This window comes from Ctenopharyngodon idella, chromosome 10 (assembly GCF_019924925.1).
Source record: "Ctenopharyngodon idella isolate HZGC_01 chromosome 10, HZGC01, whole genome shotgun sequence".
Lineage (NCBI taxonomy): Eukaryota > Metazoa > Chordata > Actinopteri > Cypriniformes > Xenocyprididae > Ctenopharyngodon > Ctenopharyngodon idella.
In genome coordinates, this window is record NC_067229.1 from 3,475,646 (window position 1) to 3,496,273 (window position 20,628).

The 20,628-nt window shown below is 35.3% G+C and overlaps 1 protein-coding gene across 4 annotated transcripts in view; it reads right to left on the bottom strand.

The window, feature by feature from the left end:
• Positions 1-762: 762 nt before the first annotated feature.
• The window catches only part of LOC127519755 (uncharacterized), a 30,704-nt gene continuing 10,838 nt past the window's right edge, over positions 763-20,628 (bottom strand). Inside the window, exons 4-8 of one of the 4 annotated variants that reach the window (XR_007931883.1) lie at positions 9,811-9,938; positions 6,926-7,207; positions 4,212-4,544; positions 3,889-4,005; positions 763-2,378 (exon numbers count right to left, since the gene is read on the bottom strand). Coding sequence is in view for 3 of the 4 variants with exons in the window: in XM_051907274.1 (XP_051763234.1) it covers positions 2,296-2,378; positions 3,889-4,005; positions 4,212-4,544; positions 6,926-7,207 (815 nt within the window). In the remaining variant the exon portion in view is untranslated. Of the gene's footprint in view, positions 2,379-3,060; positions 3,099-3,888; positions 4,012-4,211; positions 4,545-6,925; positions 7,208-9,810; positions 9,939-20,628 lie in introns of all 4 variants that reach the window. The other 3 variants (XM_051907275.1, XM_051907274.1, XM_051907276.1) reach the window with 3 other exon arrangements.

Here is a 20,628-nt window from a genome sequence, read left to right on the forward strand (position 1 = left end):
GACCCCACAAAACATGGAAACCCAACGTGTGTGTGTGTGTGCATGTGTGTGCGTGTGTGTGAGTGTGTGACAACTGTGTATTAAACTTGATTATTAATATACATACTCATGCAGTGATCTTGTAGATAAACTGTTAGATTTAGTAGTTATTTTCAACACTAGCAAGAGTTAGCAGAAGTTCATTCTTGATATCAAACACTTTTTTACTCTGAACATATCCCTGTTTTATATTAATATCTAGGGTAAAAACAGCTGTTACCCACCCGAGTCAAAACGTCATGTGACTGATCTCTCTATATTACATATTATACAGTATTCAACATTTGAAGTGGATCAAAAAAGTTAATCAAAGTTGTCCTAAGAACAAAGGTGTCCAAAGAAGAAGGTTTTAGGACAACTTTGATGAAAGGTTTGATCCACTTCAAATTTTGACTACTGTAGATTATAATATTACTATATTATAGTTATTTATTTCCTTACAGCAGGAAAAATATGTTTTAAGAGCCCCAAAAAACTTAAATCAGTTTGAATGGCTGCCAATTATGCTTTTTGCCTGGAATTTTTTTTTTATAATTACAGTATCATGGATAACAAGGCCATGCTAATTGTGGATATAATACCATGTTTTGTAGCATGCTTTTCTATTTCAGTGATCTTTCCATCATCAATAACTGAAATAATCAAATGAGTTTTAACTCAGTACAAAATCTCTCAGACTCATATACTGAATTCTCCAAATCCATTAACAAACATACAGCACAATTAATCACACAAAAAAATGTATTTTCACAATAAACATCCACAATGTGAACTGAAAAAACTGATGCGTTTCATGTTATAACAGCGGTTTATAGAGAAGCATAAGCTGAATGAATGACATGTTGAGACAGTAAGATCATGTGTAACTCCTACATGAACACAGTGTATCAGAGCACTGCATTCTTCATAAAACACTCTGCATTCAGAACACATTTAAGATATCGCATTCACATTTTATCAGGTGACAGAGAAAGACAGATTCACTTCTATAGGTATAATACTAATAGGCATCTTCAAGAGTTCAAGGTTGTTGTAAAAATATTTAAGCATGAATACTCGAAGCACAAACTGTGCAATGTAACAGTGCAAGAGCATCAAATAAAAACAAGCAAGAATAAAAGCATATATGCATTATTTAGCTTGAATGTAACAATAATCAAACCATCTTACAGCTTAACATGCTACATCAGCCAAAATCAGTCAAACTGTCTCTTAGTACATAAACAATGTGATCAGTATCAGGGTGAACGGCAAACTGTTACATCAACTTTATAATAAATAAAACATGTTGCTCAATTTATGCCAAAAACAAATTAAAGTCTTCATACGGTAGTTTCATATTGCAAAAGCACAAATGGGTTGACTTCAAACACTCTTCATGTGTCTCAAACACCATTGTTTCCTCCTTCATATGTAAATCTCGTGCATGAAAAACACCACGGAAAAACAGGCGAATCTCAACATAACACCGACTGTGACGCAACAGTCGGGATCATTAATATGTACGCCCCCAACATTTGAATATGCCAGCCCATGTTCAAGGCATAGGACAAGCCAGTATTAACGTCTGGAGCTGCACAGCTGAAACATCAGAAGTTCTGCAGGTATTATAAAGCAAGCAAGGACAAAAGCAAAAATGGCAGATGGATCAGTAATAACTGTTCATGATCCATGATATCATGATATATTTAGTGATATTTGTAAATTGTCTTTCTAAATGTTTCGTTAGCATGTTGCTAATGTACTGTTAAATGTGGTTAAAGTTACCATTGTTTCTTTCTGTATTCACGGAGACCAGAGCCATGCCGTTATTTTCATTATTAAACACTTGCAGTCTGTATAATTCATAAACACAACTTCATTCTTTATAAATCTCTCCAAGTGTGTAGCTTTAGCCACGTTAGCCACACAGCATTATCAAAGTCGTTCAGAATCAATTTTTATCAAACATCCACAAAATGCTTATGTGATCTGATATGCTGCATCACCAACAGTTTGTAAAGATCCATTTTGAGAGTTATATTTGCTGTGTGAACAACTTCTGTTGTATTTATGAAATGTTTAATAGAGTTGCAAGCTTGGGGGCGGGGAGCACGAGCATTTAAAGGTGTACACACACCGAATCAGTGCATTTTTAATCACACCCCAAAATAGGCAGTTAAAACATGGTATAATAAAAATCTATGGGGTATTTTGAGCTGAAACTTCACAGACACATTCTTGTGAAATATAGATTTTAGGGCACCTTTAAATAAACTACCGCTGTTCAACTGCTTCAGCTGGTTTGGTCAATTCAGTCTCTTCGTCTTTGATTGAAGTATCATTTTGTCCATTCACTTCTGTGAGGAAACAGAAAAAAAAATATCACAGTAGTACAAAAGAGAAAAGCAAACAGTCTTAACTCATCATATAACATTGATGCAGCATTGTAAAAATGGGGGTTAATAAATTAATAAAATAAAGCCGTGTCTACTCTGGATACAACAAAGCGACCTCTGCAAATGCATTTGTTCTTCGTATCAGAAGTAATGTGAACGTAAATGCTGAGGTGAACACAGAGTAAAGGGTCCTGCTGTAACTAAACAATTTGTTTAAAGAATTAACCTTTTGGTTCATTTCTAATTTTACCCTCTTATTTGACCAATACATTAACAACAAGTGTTGTACAGAGGACTAGTAAAAATAAATAAAATTATGAATCAGTTATTAATAGTGTTTCAAACAGGGAAGGATCCACTGTTAAAATGAAATACATACATACATACATACATATATACACACAATTATATATATGACTAAATATTTAATACAATATGAAGGTTAATACAATATGATATTTAATACTGAATGAAGGTCAGTGTGTCTCAGAATAGTATTTGTAAGGCTACTCTGTAAAGTGTAGTCAGAAAAATTAAAAAGTCAGAAAAATCATTAAATCAAAAATCTTCATATTTGTATTAATTGTGTTAATGTTGTACTGATTCCTGAATGAACAACCGGAATAAATCAAAAACATCTTACAGTGTTTGTTCATCCTGATTAGAGGTACCAGTGCCTTGCTAAAAACAAACACAGATTTTCATTTATTGTAAATATTTCATATCAGAGAATAACCCACTTGGACAGGAAGAGCCATCTAACTGATATGTAATGTGACCAATCACAGTTTTATTTAGTGTCTAGACTCTGTCCAAAAGTAATAAATATAGACTATTTCACAGACATAAAGCAGAATAGTTCTGTTTGTCGATCTAGTTGCTATATGTGCCTCACACAAAACTCACTATAAACTAAACAGACAGACTGATAAAAAACACATGTGTGCTCTTACTTTCAGACAGTCCATTAAATTGTTCTTAAATTGTGCAGTGTGCAGATGATTCATGCTGTATTTGTAATTATGCAGTCATTTTACAATTTATCTTTGTTAAATAATATTTGTAATTAGTTAAATGTCTAAGTTTCTTTTTAGGTTAGCTTTGTGTAATACATTGCTTACTGTTCAGATTGACACTGTTCTTTAGTCTAAAGTTAAAAAGCACAAGATCAGTGCTGACTTTATTATTTCTCTATTAATGATGTTTCTTTTGTAATGCTGTTTAATATTGAATATCTTTAATACCATTATTATGACAATGCACATTATACACAAACAGACACAAACATGCTGCAAATGCTGCTGAGATCAAACAAAGATCATACAGTATCTGCAATAACTAAGCTTCAGTTTTCTACAGACACAGATGCAGTTCACAGTAGGTTAGTATCTGCCGTTCATCTGTTATTGTCTTAACGGTAATCAGACTTTTTTACGGGTTCTAGATTATATGAACTGTGTGTGATACTTACCACTACTTCTTTCTGGTATAGAGCTCTTGCAGAGGTAGTAAATCACACCAGCAGCTGCAGCTAAAAACACCAGAACAACAGCAACAACAATCGCTGCTATAGCACCTGAAGACAGACCTGAATTTGGAACAGATAAAGACAGATAGTCATTAGTGTGAATGTGTCTGATCTATAACAAACTTGTAGATAATTAAATAAATTGTACCTATGTAACAAGAATAAAGAGTCTTTGTGACAAGGGTCTTTTTAAAATTATTAATATGCTTTAATTGTTTTCCGATATTACAAAAATATATTGCTTTTAAAAGACTCAAGATACTCACTGACAGTGACACTGAAGCTCTTCTGTATAGTATATTTGTTGTTATTGATGATCTTCAGCTGATAATGTCCTGAGTGTTCAATGTTGGAGTTCTCAATGGTGAGACCTCCAGTTCGCTTATCTAGATTTAGTCTGTTTTTGAACCTCACATCCTTGTCATTATATATACTGTTGTTCTTTCCATCAGTTTTTGCTATGGTGATGTTTTGAGCTCCAAATAGCCACTCTATAAGATCACCTTTTTGTATTTCAGTAACAGAAGTGTTGAGAAAGACAGAATCTCCCTTTATCACTGACACCGTCTTCATTCCATCTGTCTCATCACTAAACACATCTGAAGAACAAACAGAAACAGTTTCTCAGAGATTAAACTTGGCAGTAGCAATCCTAGCAATCACAAAGCAACACGCTCACCGCCATCTAAACATGTTTTCCTGCAAAATTAAAGTGTGGTCTGTGTTTGACTCAGAAACACTAGATTCAACTTAACGGATCATTTTTGAACAGAAAGGTAAACTTAAAGTCCCCCTGTGGTGAAAATCAAGTTTTTAATGTTGTTTATATGTCTAGTGTTTTTAATATGCTTTAAGACAAACCATGTGCAAATTCATAATTCAACACCAATGCTGAGTATTTTCTCTTTAAAACTGCAGTGATCTAAAGACAGTCTCAAAAACACGGTTTGAAATCGCTGGTGTCTGTGACGTCACAAACTACCTTGTAACCAATCACATCAACGTGTCGGCAGGCTTTAGCATATCATTAACTGACCGCGCAAGGGAGTCTCAAGAGAAGAGAAGCAAGGTCATTGCAATATATTTTTCTGTTTATATGAAAAATCAGGTACATTTAGCAATATAGCAGGTGAATTATGCATACACAGCAAAATCCCCAGTGTTAAATTAACACCCAAAGTGTACATATGAGTCCATCTTACCGAGTGTTAAAAAGTAACACTGAAGCAGTGTTAAAGTTAATGAGATAATTGATTGATGATTGAGTGATGATTGACAATTAGTGGTGACACCTGATGTTAATAAGCAGAATCATTGAAGGAAAGAGAGAAAAAAGGTGTTAATTAATGTTTTATGGAATGTTTCATTTCAAGTCACCATGGAAATGCAGCACAGATCATAGCTTCTCTGGCCATAACAAATGTGCTCTACAAACACAAAGTTGGAGCAGTCAGAGAAAAATTAATGTTAATAAATAAAGAGTCAAGAGCCCAACTAAAGGAAATGCTTTTCACCATCATGGTGACTTCAAACTAAACTTTCATTAAAACATTAACATCTAAACATCTGTTAATTCTCAATAAGAACTTTTGTTGATGTATGACAGAAATAAAATCGAACTGGTTAATAATAAGTGTAATAATGTTTAATGGCTGGAAGTCAGTTGTAGTTGTCGTGTCTCTCTCTTTTTCTCTTGTTGTTTCTTCAATGATTCTGCTTATTAACATCAGGTGTCACCACTGATTGTCAATCATCACTCAATCATCAATCAATTATCTCATTAACTTTAACACTGCTTCAGTGTTACTTTTTAACACCCGGCAAGATGGACTCATATGTACACTTTGGGTGTTAATTTAACACTGGGGATTTTGCTGTGTATGATGTATATTACGATGCTGTAATGAACTGTATGCCTTTCTCTGCCGATGTTCTGAGTTGTTCAAAGTGCTTGTATGGATACTGATTGATATAAAGCAGCTGTCTGACTCTGAGAACGGGAACATGGTTTGTGTAACATTAGCAGCACATTATTAGCTGTTTGACAATATAGTCAAGCAAAAGGCCAATCATATTAATTACCATTATGTGTCCGACGTTGTAAAGAGCGATACCAATGTGCGGCGTTTACCTCAGTAATGCTGGGTACCCACTAATACAGTTTTAAAATCTTATAAGATTTTTAAAATGTGAGAGACCACAAACATGAGGACAAAAAAATCCTAGATTTAATTGTTTTGCTCCTATAGTGGGTGGTGTGCCGTGATGTGACAAAGACAGCACACCACACACAAACAGATTTTCAACCAGAGACCCGACTGTGAACATGGGAAATCTTGCAAAATCTCTCGAGACTTCAGAATAAATATGAATGACGATAGGCAGGAAGAAATTGCGATGATAGTGTTTGGAAAGATTTTGATATAAAATCCATGAAAAAAAAAGGGGGTTTGGGTGAAATCGTGGAGACGGTGGGAACATAATCTTCTGACATGTTGAATATTTCAATTCACGACTGGGGCGGCACTCTTAACACACCTCACACCACAGGAAAGTCTGATAAGATAATCTGTAGAACCATCAAGATAATCAGGACATTACATTTTTGTGGTAATGTCTCAATTATTTTGTGGTGTGTACCCAACATAAGTTGATAGAGTGGATCTCTGAGCTTGTGCGAGTGTGTGGAGGCGGGGCTAATTTGCATATTCATGGACCTGCATATAACTAAATGAAGCAAGGTTGTTTCATTCAGGCTATTTTAAGGCATGAAGAATTTTTTTTCACAGGAAAAAAAAACATTTAAATATGTAATTTTGGTGATCAAAGATGAGTTTTAAGGAATAAAATGATTGACTACAGGGGACTTTAAGGTCTAATTCGAGCATCTAAACTTTTCAATAGACTGATCACAGTCAAAACTTGATACTTACAGAATCTAACAGAATTTAGAACATTATAGAAAGTATTATTTACTCACCACTAATATTAATATGGAATTTCCTGCGTATGCTCATGAAACGCATCTGTATGTCCATGAAAATTATTTTATAATCTCCAGACTGATCTCTTCGGATGTTTCTGATGGTGAGATCTCCGGTCTGATCATTCTGAACAGTGTTACTCCATCTTGCATCAGAGGGAGTAATGAGGACGTTTTTGTCTCCAGACCACTGTACTATATCATTTCTCGATATTTTAGAATGATCAGTGTGTAAAGTGACAGAATCTCCCTCCATCACCAACACTAACGTCACTGTCTCTGTATCAATAACAAACACATGAGAAGAACAAACAGGAACAGTTTTGAGAGATTAATTTTATAATGTTAACAGTAGTTTAAAGTGAGTCTGAAATACACAGACTCACTTTTTTTACAGTAAAATACTGGCAACACTGTTGCCAGAAATTTACTGTTGATTGAACAGTTATTTACTGTAATCTACAGTATGTTACTGTAAAGATACCATGCACTAAATTAAAACTTGTGTTACCTCATTTCATTTACAGAAACCGACTGCCTCAAACTGTCTAACTGCCATTTACATTTACAAACTTTTTACAAAATATTTATTATGTGCTAATAACATGAGCATATTATTACTATGAACTTATTTATTTAGGGCTCACTAAAAACATTTTAAATAAATTTTCACTGCATCAGTAATTACACAGTCACCATCTGTTAAATAAAACACCATGCAACATATCATCAATGTCTCTTGATCTTCTCCTGAATCTAAGCACAGGCTCTACTCTTCAGCACAATGGTGACCCACAACAGTGTTGCCAGTATATAACTGTTTTTTAACTTACAGTTTGTAACTGTTAAAATACATTTTGTGGGTGTGTCTTTTTATCTTACACCTTTAACCCTTTCAACCCCACAGGAACATCCTCGAGTGTCCACATTACAGAGTAAAAGTAACATTAGGATTGTTTGTACGGAGCCCCGGACATGACATGCAGGAAAAAAATAGGAGGCTAAATTGTGCAAACAAATTACTAATTTACTATTTAGTTTAGGCAACGAAATAGTTAATCGTGTGCATGTTTTAATTTTTTTCTTGCATGTCATGTATGTTTCTGTATGTTTGAGATGTGCCTAGCCTCGCCTGAAATGTAGGCGGCAGCAGTGAGGGGAGGAATGAAAAAAGTGCAGGCACACAGCAAAATCCCCAGTGTTAAATTAACACCCAAAGTGTACATATGAGTCCATCTTACCGAGTGTTAAAAAGTAACACTGAAGCAGTGTTAAAGTTAATGAGATAATTGATTGATGATTGAGTGATGATTGACAATCCGTGGTGACACCTGATGTTAATAAGCAGAATCATTGAAGGAAAGAGAGAAAAAAGGTGTTAATTAATGTTTAATGGAATGTTTCATTTCAAGTCACCATGGAAATGCAGCACAGATCATAGCTTCTCTGGCCATAACAAATGTGCTCTACAAACACAAAGTTGGAGCACCCAGAGAAAAAATAGCATTAATAAACAAAGAGTCAAGAGCCCAACTAAGGGAAATGCTTTTCACCATCATGGTGACTTCAAACTAAACTTTCATTAAAACATTAACATCTAAACATCTGTTAATTCTCAATAAGAACTTTTGTTGATGTATGACAGAAATAAAATCAAACTGGTTAATAATAAGTGTAATAATGTTTAATGGCTGGAAGTCAGTTGTAGTTGTCGTGTCTCTCTCTTTTTCTCTTGTTGTTTCTTCAGTGATTCTGCTTATTAACATCAGGTGTCACCACTAATTGTCAATCATCACTCAATCATCAATCAATTATCTCATTAACTTTAACACCGCTTCAGTGTTACTTTTTAACACCCGGCAAGATGGACTCATATGTACACTTTGGGTGTTAATTTAACACTGGGGATTTTGCTGTGCAAGATGAACAGTTCTCTGTTCTCATAATGGATCAGACACCTACGAGATCAAAAGAGGATATCGCGGGATTCCCACTCGTGCGCTGTGTTATTGATAAACTGTTATGCAGGAGCTCAAAATATTTTATGAATTAAATGACTTCAATGTTCTTCTAAATAACTGGTTGTTAAAACATTGCTGGTTCTTACGCTGTTGAATCACAGACATAGTATAATTAATAAACATAAAATACCCATTAAATCAAAGACTAGACACAGAAATAGATCAGTGAAGACAAGTCCAAGATGATTACAGCATCATCACAAAAGTAAAAAAAAAAAATCTGATCATCTTTTTGCTGGCTTTTTCCTGTGTGGTGGAATTTTTTAATTAATCATAACTAACATTTTTTTCCTTGCAGGAATAACATTTATATGCTTTTGGAACCTAAATGTCTCCAAAACTCGGGCCAAAGTCAGTGTGTGTCTGAATCATATCTGAATATAACAAAAGGGGAAATGAAACAGCTAGACAATCATCTAAATATAATAGCCCCATGATATTGAGTAACCAACAAACTAATAAACACATGATTTGGGTAGATCTTGCTTTACCTGGTAACAGAAGGGTTTGACATATGAAGAACCAATCATATTGTAGAATGCTTTGCCATGCTCCTATCCTATATAAACTGTTGTATTCTTTTTGCTGGTGGGATTCTCTGAGATTGATACGAGGTCCTTCTGTCGTGATTAAAGCATATTCTAAAGGCATAATCTGGAGTCTATCTGGTTATTGCTGCACAGCAAGTTAAGGAACACTGAAGGCCTTTTTCCCAAGTGGTAGTGTTCAAAAGGGACAAGACATTGACTGACTCGAAGCCGGTTGTCAACTAATAGACGTAGTGCTAGAGTATAAACGCTCAGGTGTCAACTAGGAGGCGCCCCAGGTAAACTAAAGTCAGGTGCGTAGGGGAAAATCTACCACAATTTGGCGAGCCAGCCTCAGGAGTCCTCAGAATCTCCCTCTGTCGGTGGACGGGGATGAGGAACTTGTCTTCATTCTGCCAGACTGCAGATCCCTGTTTGACAGAGGGACCATTCCTGGACGGGCTAAAAGGACTTAAGGTTAAGGTAGGATGGACTCCACACTTTTCCTTACAAATGCTTCTAAATTAATTAAAAAGCTAAACTGAATTGAATTTTGCACTTTGTTAAGAACATTTTAGAAGAAAACTGGTGATCACATTTAAATGATGTTTACTTTTTGGCTGTTAAGGACAGTGATTATGGTTGATTCATTCAAAGTTGTATTTGTTGAGTATTTTAGATTGAGAGTGCTCCCAGCAAGCTGTCAATAAAACTTTGTTCCTGCAAAGAGCAACTTGTCATGTATGCTGGAGTTAGAAGTTCTAAAGATTCTACACTCATATGATCACAATAAAGGCAGTGATAGTGTTGGACGACTAAAGACCTGTGCTCAGGGTGAGACAGTAATTTAAGTAAGTTAGTGATAATGATCCTGTGTTGGACCTGTGTACACTCAGTAGGGCAGTGATAGTGTATAGATGCTAGAGACCTGACACTCGCCTGCGAATTTGGGTAGGTAGTGATAATAGCTTCTTAACGGAACGCCGTCACCAGATTAGGGAAGGGGAAATGACCTGAGATGCTGTAGCACTAAAACTTGCTCTTTGTTTGAAAAAGACTTTAATTCTGATTAAGTAAGAAATGTTGAAAGAGATGGATATGAATAATAGATCAATATAGTTACATTTTGAAATAAATAAATGAATGCTGAAAATGTTAAAATTATAAATAATAGGAATATGCACCTGTGGAGCATTGTGTGAGAATTATGAAATTTTGAGTTGCAGAGAAACTTTTATGGGTTAGACTTTGATTTACTAGGCCTATGTATTGGCTCAGATGGGTTGAATAAAATCGAGAAATAGGTGCTCTAAATAATGACTAATAGTAAGATAATAACTACACGTGTTTAAATATTATACTCGGTATCTGAAGACGTCTAGAATGTGTATCCCGTTATCCCTGCACAGCAAAATCCCCAGTGTTAAATTAACACCCAAAGTGTACATATGAGTCCATCTTGTCGGGTGTTAAAAAGTAACACTGAAGCAGTGTTAAAGTTAATGAGATAATTGATTGATGATTGAGTGATGATTGACAATTAGTGGTGACACCTGATGATAATAAGCAGAATCATTGAAGGAAAGAGAGAAAAAAGGTGTTAATTAATGTTTTATGGAATGTTTCATTTCAAGTCACCATGAAAGAGGTCAGCGTTTGCTTTAGTTGGGCTCTTGACTCTTTACCTTTTATTATTAGTTTTTCTCTGGCTGCTCCAACTTTGTGTTTGTAAAGCACATTTGTTATGGCCAGAGAAAATATGATCTGGTCACAATATGTTTTGATGATGTTGTTATCATCATGCAATGGCCTGATGTCATTTAGAGTCTAAATCTCTGTCCATATGCTTGAGGTGTAGCTTTAGTATTAATGATTGTAGTCCTGTGATTTTACAGCTTGAGACCCAACAGCAGTATGAACAAATTATTTTTATTTTTTTTTTTATAAGAAAAATACATCATGCACAGAAGCTTTTGTGTTTAGACACACACAGACATCAAGAATCAGCATATGATTCTCAAGAACGGTGACAATAAATAAATACAAAATACTGACAAACAGATCAACTCTGAACATCACAAAACAAGCTACTGTCACAACAAAACAACAGCAAAATAAAAGCAAACATGAACAATCTACGAAAATTACAGGACAATTCAGCTGCATAATTTATTCATGCAGCAATGCATGATGGGAGCCATGGATGAGTTTTGATTGGTGGCACCCATCATGCACTGCAACAAGAAGCACTTTGTTTGATTGTCACCATTGTTGAGGGTCATATGCTGATTCTTGATGTCTGTGTGTGTTTCAAAAAAACCTTCAGATTATAAAAGTTCTGCTGGATCTCAAGTGGTAACAGATGTGTTATAAAGAAATAATATAACAAGGAAATGCTTTTCACCATCATGGTGATTTCAAACTAAACTTTCATTAAAACATTAACATCTAAACATCTGTTAATTCTCAGTAAGAACTTTTGTTGATGTATTACAGAAATAAAATCAAACTGGTTAATAATAAGTGTAATAATGTTTAATGGCTGGAAGTCAGTTGTAGTTGTCGTGTCTCTCTTTTTCTCTTGTTGTTTCTTCAATGATTCTGCTTATTAACATCAGGTGTCACCACTAATTGTCAATCATCACTCAATCATCAATCAATTATCTCATTAACTTTAACACTGCTTCAGTGTTACTTTTTAACACCCGGCAAGATGGACTCATATGTACACTTTGGGTGTTAATTTAACACTGGGGATTTTGCTGTGTGGGAGACAGTATGAAAAGTTGATCCTTTTGTTTTTTTTTGGTTTATGTTAAGTATGATAACTTTTGTGCGATGTGTTGAATGAGAATGAGATTAAGTGACCAAGTTAAATAGAAATTATGATTTGAACCAGCACATAACAGACTTCTTACAGTAATTTTAAATTCTAGCAAAGAGAAAAGACAAAGAATTCTTTGCTATTACATTACACCATACTCTATATTAATTAGAGTACTTTTTCTGCATTTCGCAAAGAAGGATCTGCTTGCTTTTTCCTGCAAAGAAGAACTAAGCTTACTAATAGAATGAGGAACTGCTGTTGTGTTAACCAGATTTCTGGAATTAAGGGACACTGATTACTGTTAAGAAAGACGGACTTTAAATAAAGAGCTGTAGGTTTAATTTGAATTATGCGGTTCTCTTGAGTGTTCATATTTCAGACCAGGCAGCTTCTGGAACAGCTGTCTTGACAAACAGGAGTGAATAGACTGAAGTGTGTTCAACAAGACGACTGCAGAGAGAAGAAGGGGAAGTGGCTGATGGGCCTTCAGCTCGCCCCCTGAAAGAGGAAGTTCGACACTTCTGGAGGGGTCAGCATGGAGAGGACTGATACAGTGCAGGAAAAGGTGAGACTTTTCCTAAGAACAATTTTGCCATGCATTAAGCAAATTTGTGGCAGGATCGAACACAAGCCAGACTGTCTGAGAGACAGAGCTCATAGACAACAACACCAGGACTTTGAGTGCATCACTGGCTGATGATCCAATGCAACAGCCCAACAAGATCAACTGACTGATGATCCACACAGAACACAGAAGGACTTCCATTCCCTTCCTTTAGGGCAGTTGCTGCATTTCAATGATCACTACAGAGACCGCTTCAAATTCTGTTCATTATCATATTAATTTAATTCCTTTTGATTATTGACTGGCTTCACAGCAGTTCTCTGTTAAACTAACATTCTAACAATCTGTTTTCAATAGGTACCAGTCCAGCCTACTGTACATCATAATGAAAGAAAAGAAAGTTCATTACCAGAAGTGGGAGTTTGACACCAATCATTTAAAACTGGGGCTGGATTTGGTATAGTGAGGGCAACTACATTAAGGGATACAATTATTGACTACAGGGGGACTTTACACAGGTCCTTAAATAGAGCTTACTAAGTAAAACCATTGCCTTGTATTAAAAGCTAACAAAATCTGGTTAAGAAAATGGTTAAGAGAACAGAAAACACAAAGCCGAATCTTTTTTTTTTTTTCCAAAAGAAATGCAAGGGAATGTCCTAAATGACATTTGATGTTGTAATTTGTTGTTAGTGTATGAGTTCCATTCTTCTTGCCACACTCTTAGAAAGGATGTGTTAAAACTGACTCAAACTGTGTTAAATTCTTACACATCATTAGGTGAGTTTAGGGACAACGCTTGTGTTAATTCTGACACATTCACTGAGTCAATGATTTTAACACAGTGAATGTGTCAGGAAGGTTAACCAGAGGTGTAGCCAAGACCAAGAGCAAGACCATTCAAGAGGGAAGTTAATAAGATAATTAAGTCATTAATCAAGCACTAGTGATGAACACCTGCTGTTAACAAGCAGAATCATTGAAGGAAAGAGGAAAACAACAACAAAATAAAACACCTGTGCTACTTCTGAACATGAAGACCAAATTTGCAATGATCTCTTTGTCAAGTCCAGTCAAAAAAAAAAAAAAAGAAAAGAAAAGAAGTCTTTTACATCAATGCTTGTGTTTTGGGACAACACTTGTGTTAATTTTTACACATTCACTGTGTCAAACACAGACATTCAGAATGTGTCAAAAAGCAGAGGTGGAAAGTCCAGGGGTCAGAAAGTAAAAGTCCTGCCATATTTTTATTCCACCCACTGAAGCAGCGTTAAAGTTGAGATAAATAAGTGTTTAATTGAGGTGATGATTGACCATTATTGAAGACACCTGATGATAACAAGCAGAATCACCAAAGGAGAAAAATCACAATTTTTAAGTAACCATCGTGGAGATCAGAGTTTGATTTAGTTGGGCTCTTGACCCTTGACTTTTTAAAATTAGATTTTGTTTGGGCTGTTGTAACTGAGTTATAACAACCAGACAAGCAAAGAGAAAAGATGGTCAGGTGTTGTTGGTTATGGTTTCACATAATCATTATTTGATGTGAATCACCTGAACTCATTTAGAGCCCAATCTCTGAGTTAGATTTACATTATTGATTACAGCAGAAGATCAGCTTTTTCAATATAATCCAAAGGATTTTTTTCAAAAGTTGTTCTAAAAAAAAAATCACTTTCATTTAAACACACAGACATCAAGAATCAGCCTGTGAATCTCAACAGTGGTGACCATCAAAAAGCATGTTGCAATGCATTCTGGGTGCCACCAATCAAAATTCATCCACGGCTCCCATCATGCATTGCTGCATGAATAAATTATGAGCTGAATTGTCTTAGTAATTTTCTTTATTCTCACTATTTTATTTTTTGCTGTTTTTATGTGACTTTTTAGTAGCTTGTTTTCTAATGTTCAGAGTTGATCTGTTTATCAGAATATGTTGCTTGTCACCGTTGTTGAGATTCACAGGCTGATTGTTGATGTCTTCGTGTGCCTAAAAGAAAGATTTCTTTTTTTTATCAGAACAACTTTTAAGAAATCTCTTGGATTATATTGATAAAGCTGATCTCCTGCTGTAGAATCACAATGCTGCTGTAATCAATGTAAATCTAACTCAGAGATTGGGCTCTAAATGAGTTCAGATCAAACAATGATTATGTGAAAACATAACCAACACAACCTGATCATCTTTTCTCTTTGTTTGTCTGGCTGTTACAACTCAGTTACAACAACCCAAACAAAATCTAACACTAAAAAGTCAAGGGTCAAGAGCTCAACTAAAGCAAACCCTGATCTCTGTGATGGTTTCTTAAAAATTGTGATTTTCTCCTTTGGTGATTCTGCTTGTTGTCATCAGGTGTCTTCAATAATGGTCAATCATCACCTCACTTAATCACTTATTTATCTCATTAACTTTAACACTGCTTCAGTGGGTGGAATAAAAATATGGCAGGACTTTTACTTTCTGACCCCTGGACTTTACACCTCTGTCAAAAAGCATTTGTTAAAAACTGACTCAAATTGGCTAAATTCTTACACATCAGTGTGTGAGTTTAGGGACAACACTCGTTGTGTTAATTTTGACACATTCTTTGTGTGATGATTTTAACACAGTAAATGTGTCAGGAAGGTGATCTGATGTTAACAAGTAGAATCAAAGGAGAAAATCACAGTGTTTGCTTTTGTTGATATTTTGACCCTTGACTTGTTAATATAAAATTTAGTTTGGACTGTTTTAACTGAGTTATAACAGCCAGACAAGCAAAGAGAAAAGATGGTCAGGTGGTGTTGGTTATGTTTTCACATAATCATTATTTGATCTGAATCACTGAACTCATTTAGAGCCCAATCTCTGAGTTAGATTTACATTATTGTTTACAGCAGCACTGTGATTCTACAGCAGAGAATCAGCTTTTTCAATATAATCCAATGGATTTCTCAAAATTTGTTCTGAATTATAAACACACACACACACACACACACACATATATATATTTAATAAAATAAAAAATAAAAAATCTTACATTGAGGCACACACAGACATCAAGAATCAGCCTGTGAATCTCAACAGTGGTGAGAATAATAAAGCATGTTGCAGTGCATTCTGGGTGCCACCAATCAAAATTCATCCACAGCTCCCATCATGCATTGCAGCATGAATAAATTATGAGCTGAACTGTCTTAGTAATTTCCTTTATTCTCATATTTTATTTTGTTCTGTTTATGTGACTTTTTAGTAGCTTGTTTTTTTTTTAATGTTCAGAATTGATCTGTTCATCAGAATATGTTGTTGAGATTCACAGGCTGATTCTTGATGTCTGTGTGTGCCTAAAAGAAAGATTTTTTTTTTTTAGCTTTTGCTCAGAACAGCTTTTGAGAAATCCTTCAGATTATATAGATAAAGCTGATCTTCTGCTGTAATCAATAATGTAAATCTAACTCAGAGATTGGGCTCTAAATGAGTTCAGTGATTCAGACCAAATAATGATTATGTGAAAACATAACCAACACCACCTGATCATCTTATCTTATCTTATCTTATCTTATCTTATCTTTTCTTTTCTTTTCTTTTCGTTTCGTTTCGTTTTGTTTATCTGGCTGTTATGACTTAGTTACAGCAGCCAAACAAAATCTAACATTAAAAAGTCAAGGGTCAAGAGCCCAACTAAATCAAACTCTGATCTCTGTGATGGTGACTTAAAAATTGTGATTTTTCTCCTTTGGTGAATTCTGCTTGTTAACAGCAGGTGCTCATCGTTAATGTTCAGTAGTCACACGATTAATTAATTATCTTGATTGAATGGTCTTGTTTTGGTCTTGGTTTTGGAGGTCTGGTCTTCACCTCTGAAATGAACACAAAGTTGTGTAAATGTGTAATATTAACACATTACAGCTGTTCTTGGCTGCACAGATTGTGTTGATGCTGTGAATAAATACACAGGTTGTGTTAATTTTAAAACTACACATAATATGTGTAAAACAATTTAATTCTTCCAACACATTTTTATGCAATATTGACACAAAATGTGTAAACTAGAGTGTTACACATAATATGTCATTTTTTACACATTTCTTTTTAGAGTGCACATGTTTAATAAGTAATGATTCAGAGTCTGAGGGAAAGATTTGACATTCTGTACGCAAATTAATAACTTCCTTTGCAGCAATATCAGCCTGTTAATTTCCTAATAGATACATATGACCCAAAATCCAGCAAAAGATAATACTAAAACTTGACTCAAGGTCTACTAAAGTTAAAAGGCAATTTACTATGGGATGTTTAGTTTTTTTTTTTAGTGGTTACGGAAAGTATTCAGACCCCTTAAATTTTTCACTCTTTGTTATATTGCAGCCATTTGCTGAAATCATTTAAGTTCATTTTTTTTCCTCATTAATGTACACACAGCACCCCATATTGACAGAAAAACACAGAATTGTTGACATTTTTGCAGATTTATTAAAAAAGAAAAACTGAAATATCACATGGTCCTAAGTATTCAGACCCTTTGCTCAGTATTTAGTAGAAGCACCCTTTTGATCTAATACAGCCATGAGTCTTTTTGGGAAAGATGCAACAAGTTTTTCACACCTGGATTTGGGGATCCTCTGCCATTCCTCCTTGCAGATCCTCTCCAGTTCTGTCAGGTTGGATGGTAAACGTTGGTGGACAGCCATTTTTAGGTCTCTCCAGAGATGCTCAATTGGGTTTAAGTCAGGGCTCTGGCTGGGCCATTCAAGAACAGTCACAGAGTTGTTGTGAAGCCACTCCTTCGTTATTTTAGCTGTGTGCTTAGGGTCATTGTCTTGTTGGAAGGTAAACCTTCGGCCCAGTCTGAGCTCCTGAGCAGTCTGGAGAAGGTTTTCGTCCAGGATATCCCTGTACTTGGCCGCATTCATCTTTCCCTCGATTGCAACCAGTCGTCCTGTCCCTGCAGCTGAAAAACACCCCCACAGCATGATGCTGCCACCACCATGCTTCACTGTTGGGACTGTATTGGACAGATGATGAGCAGTGCCTGGTTTTCTCCACACATACCGCTTAGAATTAAGGCCAAAAAGTTCTATCTTGGTCTCATCAGACCAGAGAATCTTATTTCTCACCATCTTGGAGTCCTCCATGCGGGCTTTCATGTGTCTTGCACTGAGGAGAGGCTTCCGTCGGGCCACTCTGCCATTAAGCCCCGACTGGTGGAGGGCTGCAGTGATGGTTGACTTTCTACAACTTTCTCCCATCTCCCGACTGCATCTCTGGAGCTCAGCCACAGTGATCTTTGGGTTCTTCTTTAGCTCTCTCACCAAGGCTCTTCTCCCCCGATAGCTCAGTTTGGCCGGACGGGCAGCTCTAGGAAGGGTTCTGGTCGTCCCAAACGTCTTCCATTTAAGGATTATGGAGGCCACTGTGCTCTTAGGAACCTTAAGTGCAGCAGAATTTTTTTTGTAACCTTGGCCAGATCTGTGCCTTGCCACAATTCTGTCTCTGAGCTCTTCAGGCAGTTCCTTTGACCTCATGATTCTCATTTGCTCTGACATGCACTGTGAGCTGTAAGGTCTTATATAGACAGGTGTGTGGCTTTCCTAATCAAGTCCAATCAGTATAATCAAACACAGCTGGACTCAAATGAAGGTGTAGAACCATCTCAAGGATGATCAGAAGAAATGGACAGCACCTGAGTTAAATATATGAGTGTCACAGCAAACGGTCTGAATACTTAGGACCATGTGATATTTCAGTTTTTCTTTTTTAATAAATCTGCAAAAATGTCAACAATTCTGTGTTTTTCTGTCAATATGGGGTGCTGTGTGTACATTAATGAGGAAAAAAAAAAAACCTAAATGATTTCAGCAAAATATCTGCAATATAACAAAGAGTGAAAAATTTAAGGGGTCTGAATACTTTCCGTAACCACTGTATACCCACTTTGGTGAGTATATATATATATATATATATATATATATATACACACACACACACACACACACACACACACACATTTTAGGCTTGTAACGGTACACTAAAATGACGGTTTCAACATTTTTGATTTCAACATTTCAACATTGCGTTTAACTGACAATAGAAAAGTAATTATGAAATAAAGCAGTCTTTGTGCCTTCAAAGGTACTTTTCAAATAAAGTGTGACTGTTTCAAATGTTCATGATTTACAACTACAGCAATTATGTTTGGTTGTTGTTGATGATGTTATGTTGTGTTTCACTTAAAACTTCGTTTTTTGTTTTGTTTTGTTTTTTGAATCTTGGAGTCTTCAAGCAAGTTCATTTTTACATTTTAAAAGAAGAAAATACTATATAAACATTTTTAGTAGCTTCTTCATATTTAAATCATAAGTTGTTCAGATGTTTGGCTTTGACTTCACTGATTTTTGAGTTGCTCTGCCACATTTTCATATGTTTATTTCTAAATAGTTTTCTATGCCAATAAAAATAATCATTACTTTACAAAATATTGAAGAATCTCTCACTTTTTGTCTATATTGATATAACTGACACTTGTTGTTGAATGACAAGCTCACAACTGTCATCTTTCTAAAGAGACCAAAGTTATGTCTGTAGTACGAAGGGTTCATGAACTGTGACTGATTTAGTTTGGGTACGTCTGTTCTGGGTTTGAGCTCATCTGAAGGGGGCGACTGTTAACAGGTTAAGCTAGCAGTTGGGATGACTTGATCTCTAAACATCCACTGTATCACATCATCTCTCTGTATTTGAGTGAGACCAGTGTGTAGAGTGAAAGGATATCCCTCAAACTCTGACACTGACTTCACTTTATCTGTGTCAATAGCAAACACATGAGAACAAATAGGAAAATTTTTGAGACAATCTCTTGGTGCTGTCAGTATAAAATGAATATGAATTAAAGAGTTTGTTCATCAAAAAATGAAAATTCTGTAATCATTTACTCATCCACCTGTAAGATCTTTGTTACTCTTCAGAACACAAATGAAGATATTTTAATGAAATCCAAGAGTTTTCTGTCCCTCCATAGAGATTTAAAGCAGATTACACATTCAAGGGTAGGAACCTACCATTCTGGGTAGGAAAGACATCATTAAATAATCTGTGTGGCTCCAGTGGTTTAACATCAATTTTATGAAGTGATGCAAGTGCTTTGTTTGTGCAAAATAATATTATCCAAAGTGGGTCAATATTCCTTAAATAAAGAAATACAGCATTTTTTTTTTCTCCACAAACAAAGCACTCGTGTCTCTTAATTAAATTGAGGTTAAACCACTGGAGTCATATGGATTACTCTAATGATGTCTTTACTACCTTTCTGGACTTTAAATGTGTAAGTCGCATTGCTCATAGAAACAAAAAGCTCTCTGATTTTATCAGAAATATCTTAATTTGTGTTCTGAAGATGAATAAAGGTCTTACAGGTGTGGAACAACATGAGGGTAAATAATGACACAATTTTTTATTTTGGGGTGAACTTATCCTTTAACGTGAACATGATTTCTAAGGAGACTGATTTTAATTATCACAAGCAGTAATGCAAAATGAACTGTTTAAAATCAATAGGAAAGTCTCAAAGCATTTACAGATGTCATGGGCTTTGCTTGATATGTTCATAACAAACATAACAGATCAGTCTTACTTTCATTTTACGCTTGTTAGTAATCAATTGAGAAAATTTTAAAAACTTTTAAAAATAATATAAACATACAAGTAAATGCAATGGTATTCAGTATTAATTATAAATTAATGCATTCTATTAATTAAAAATTAATGCATTCTATATAGT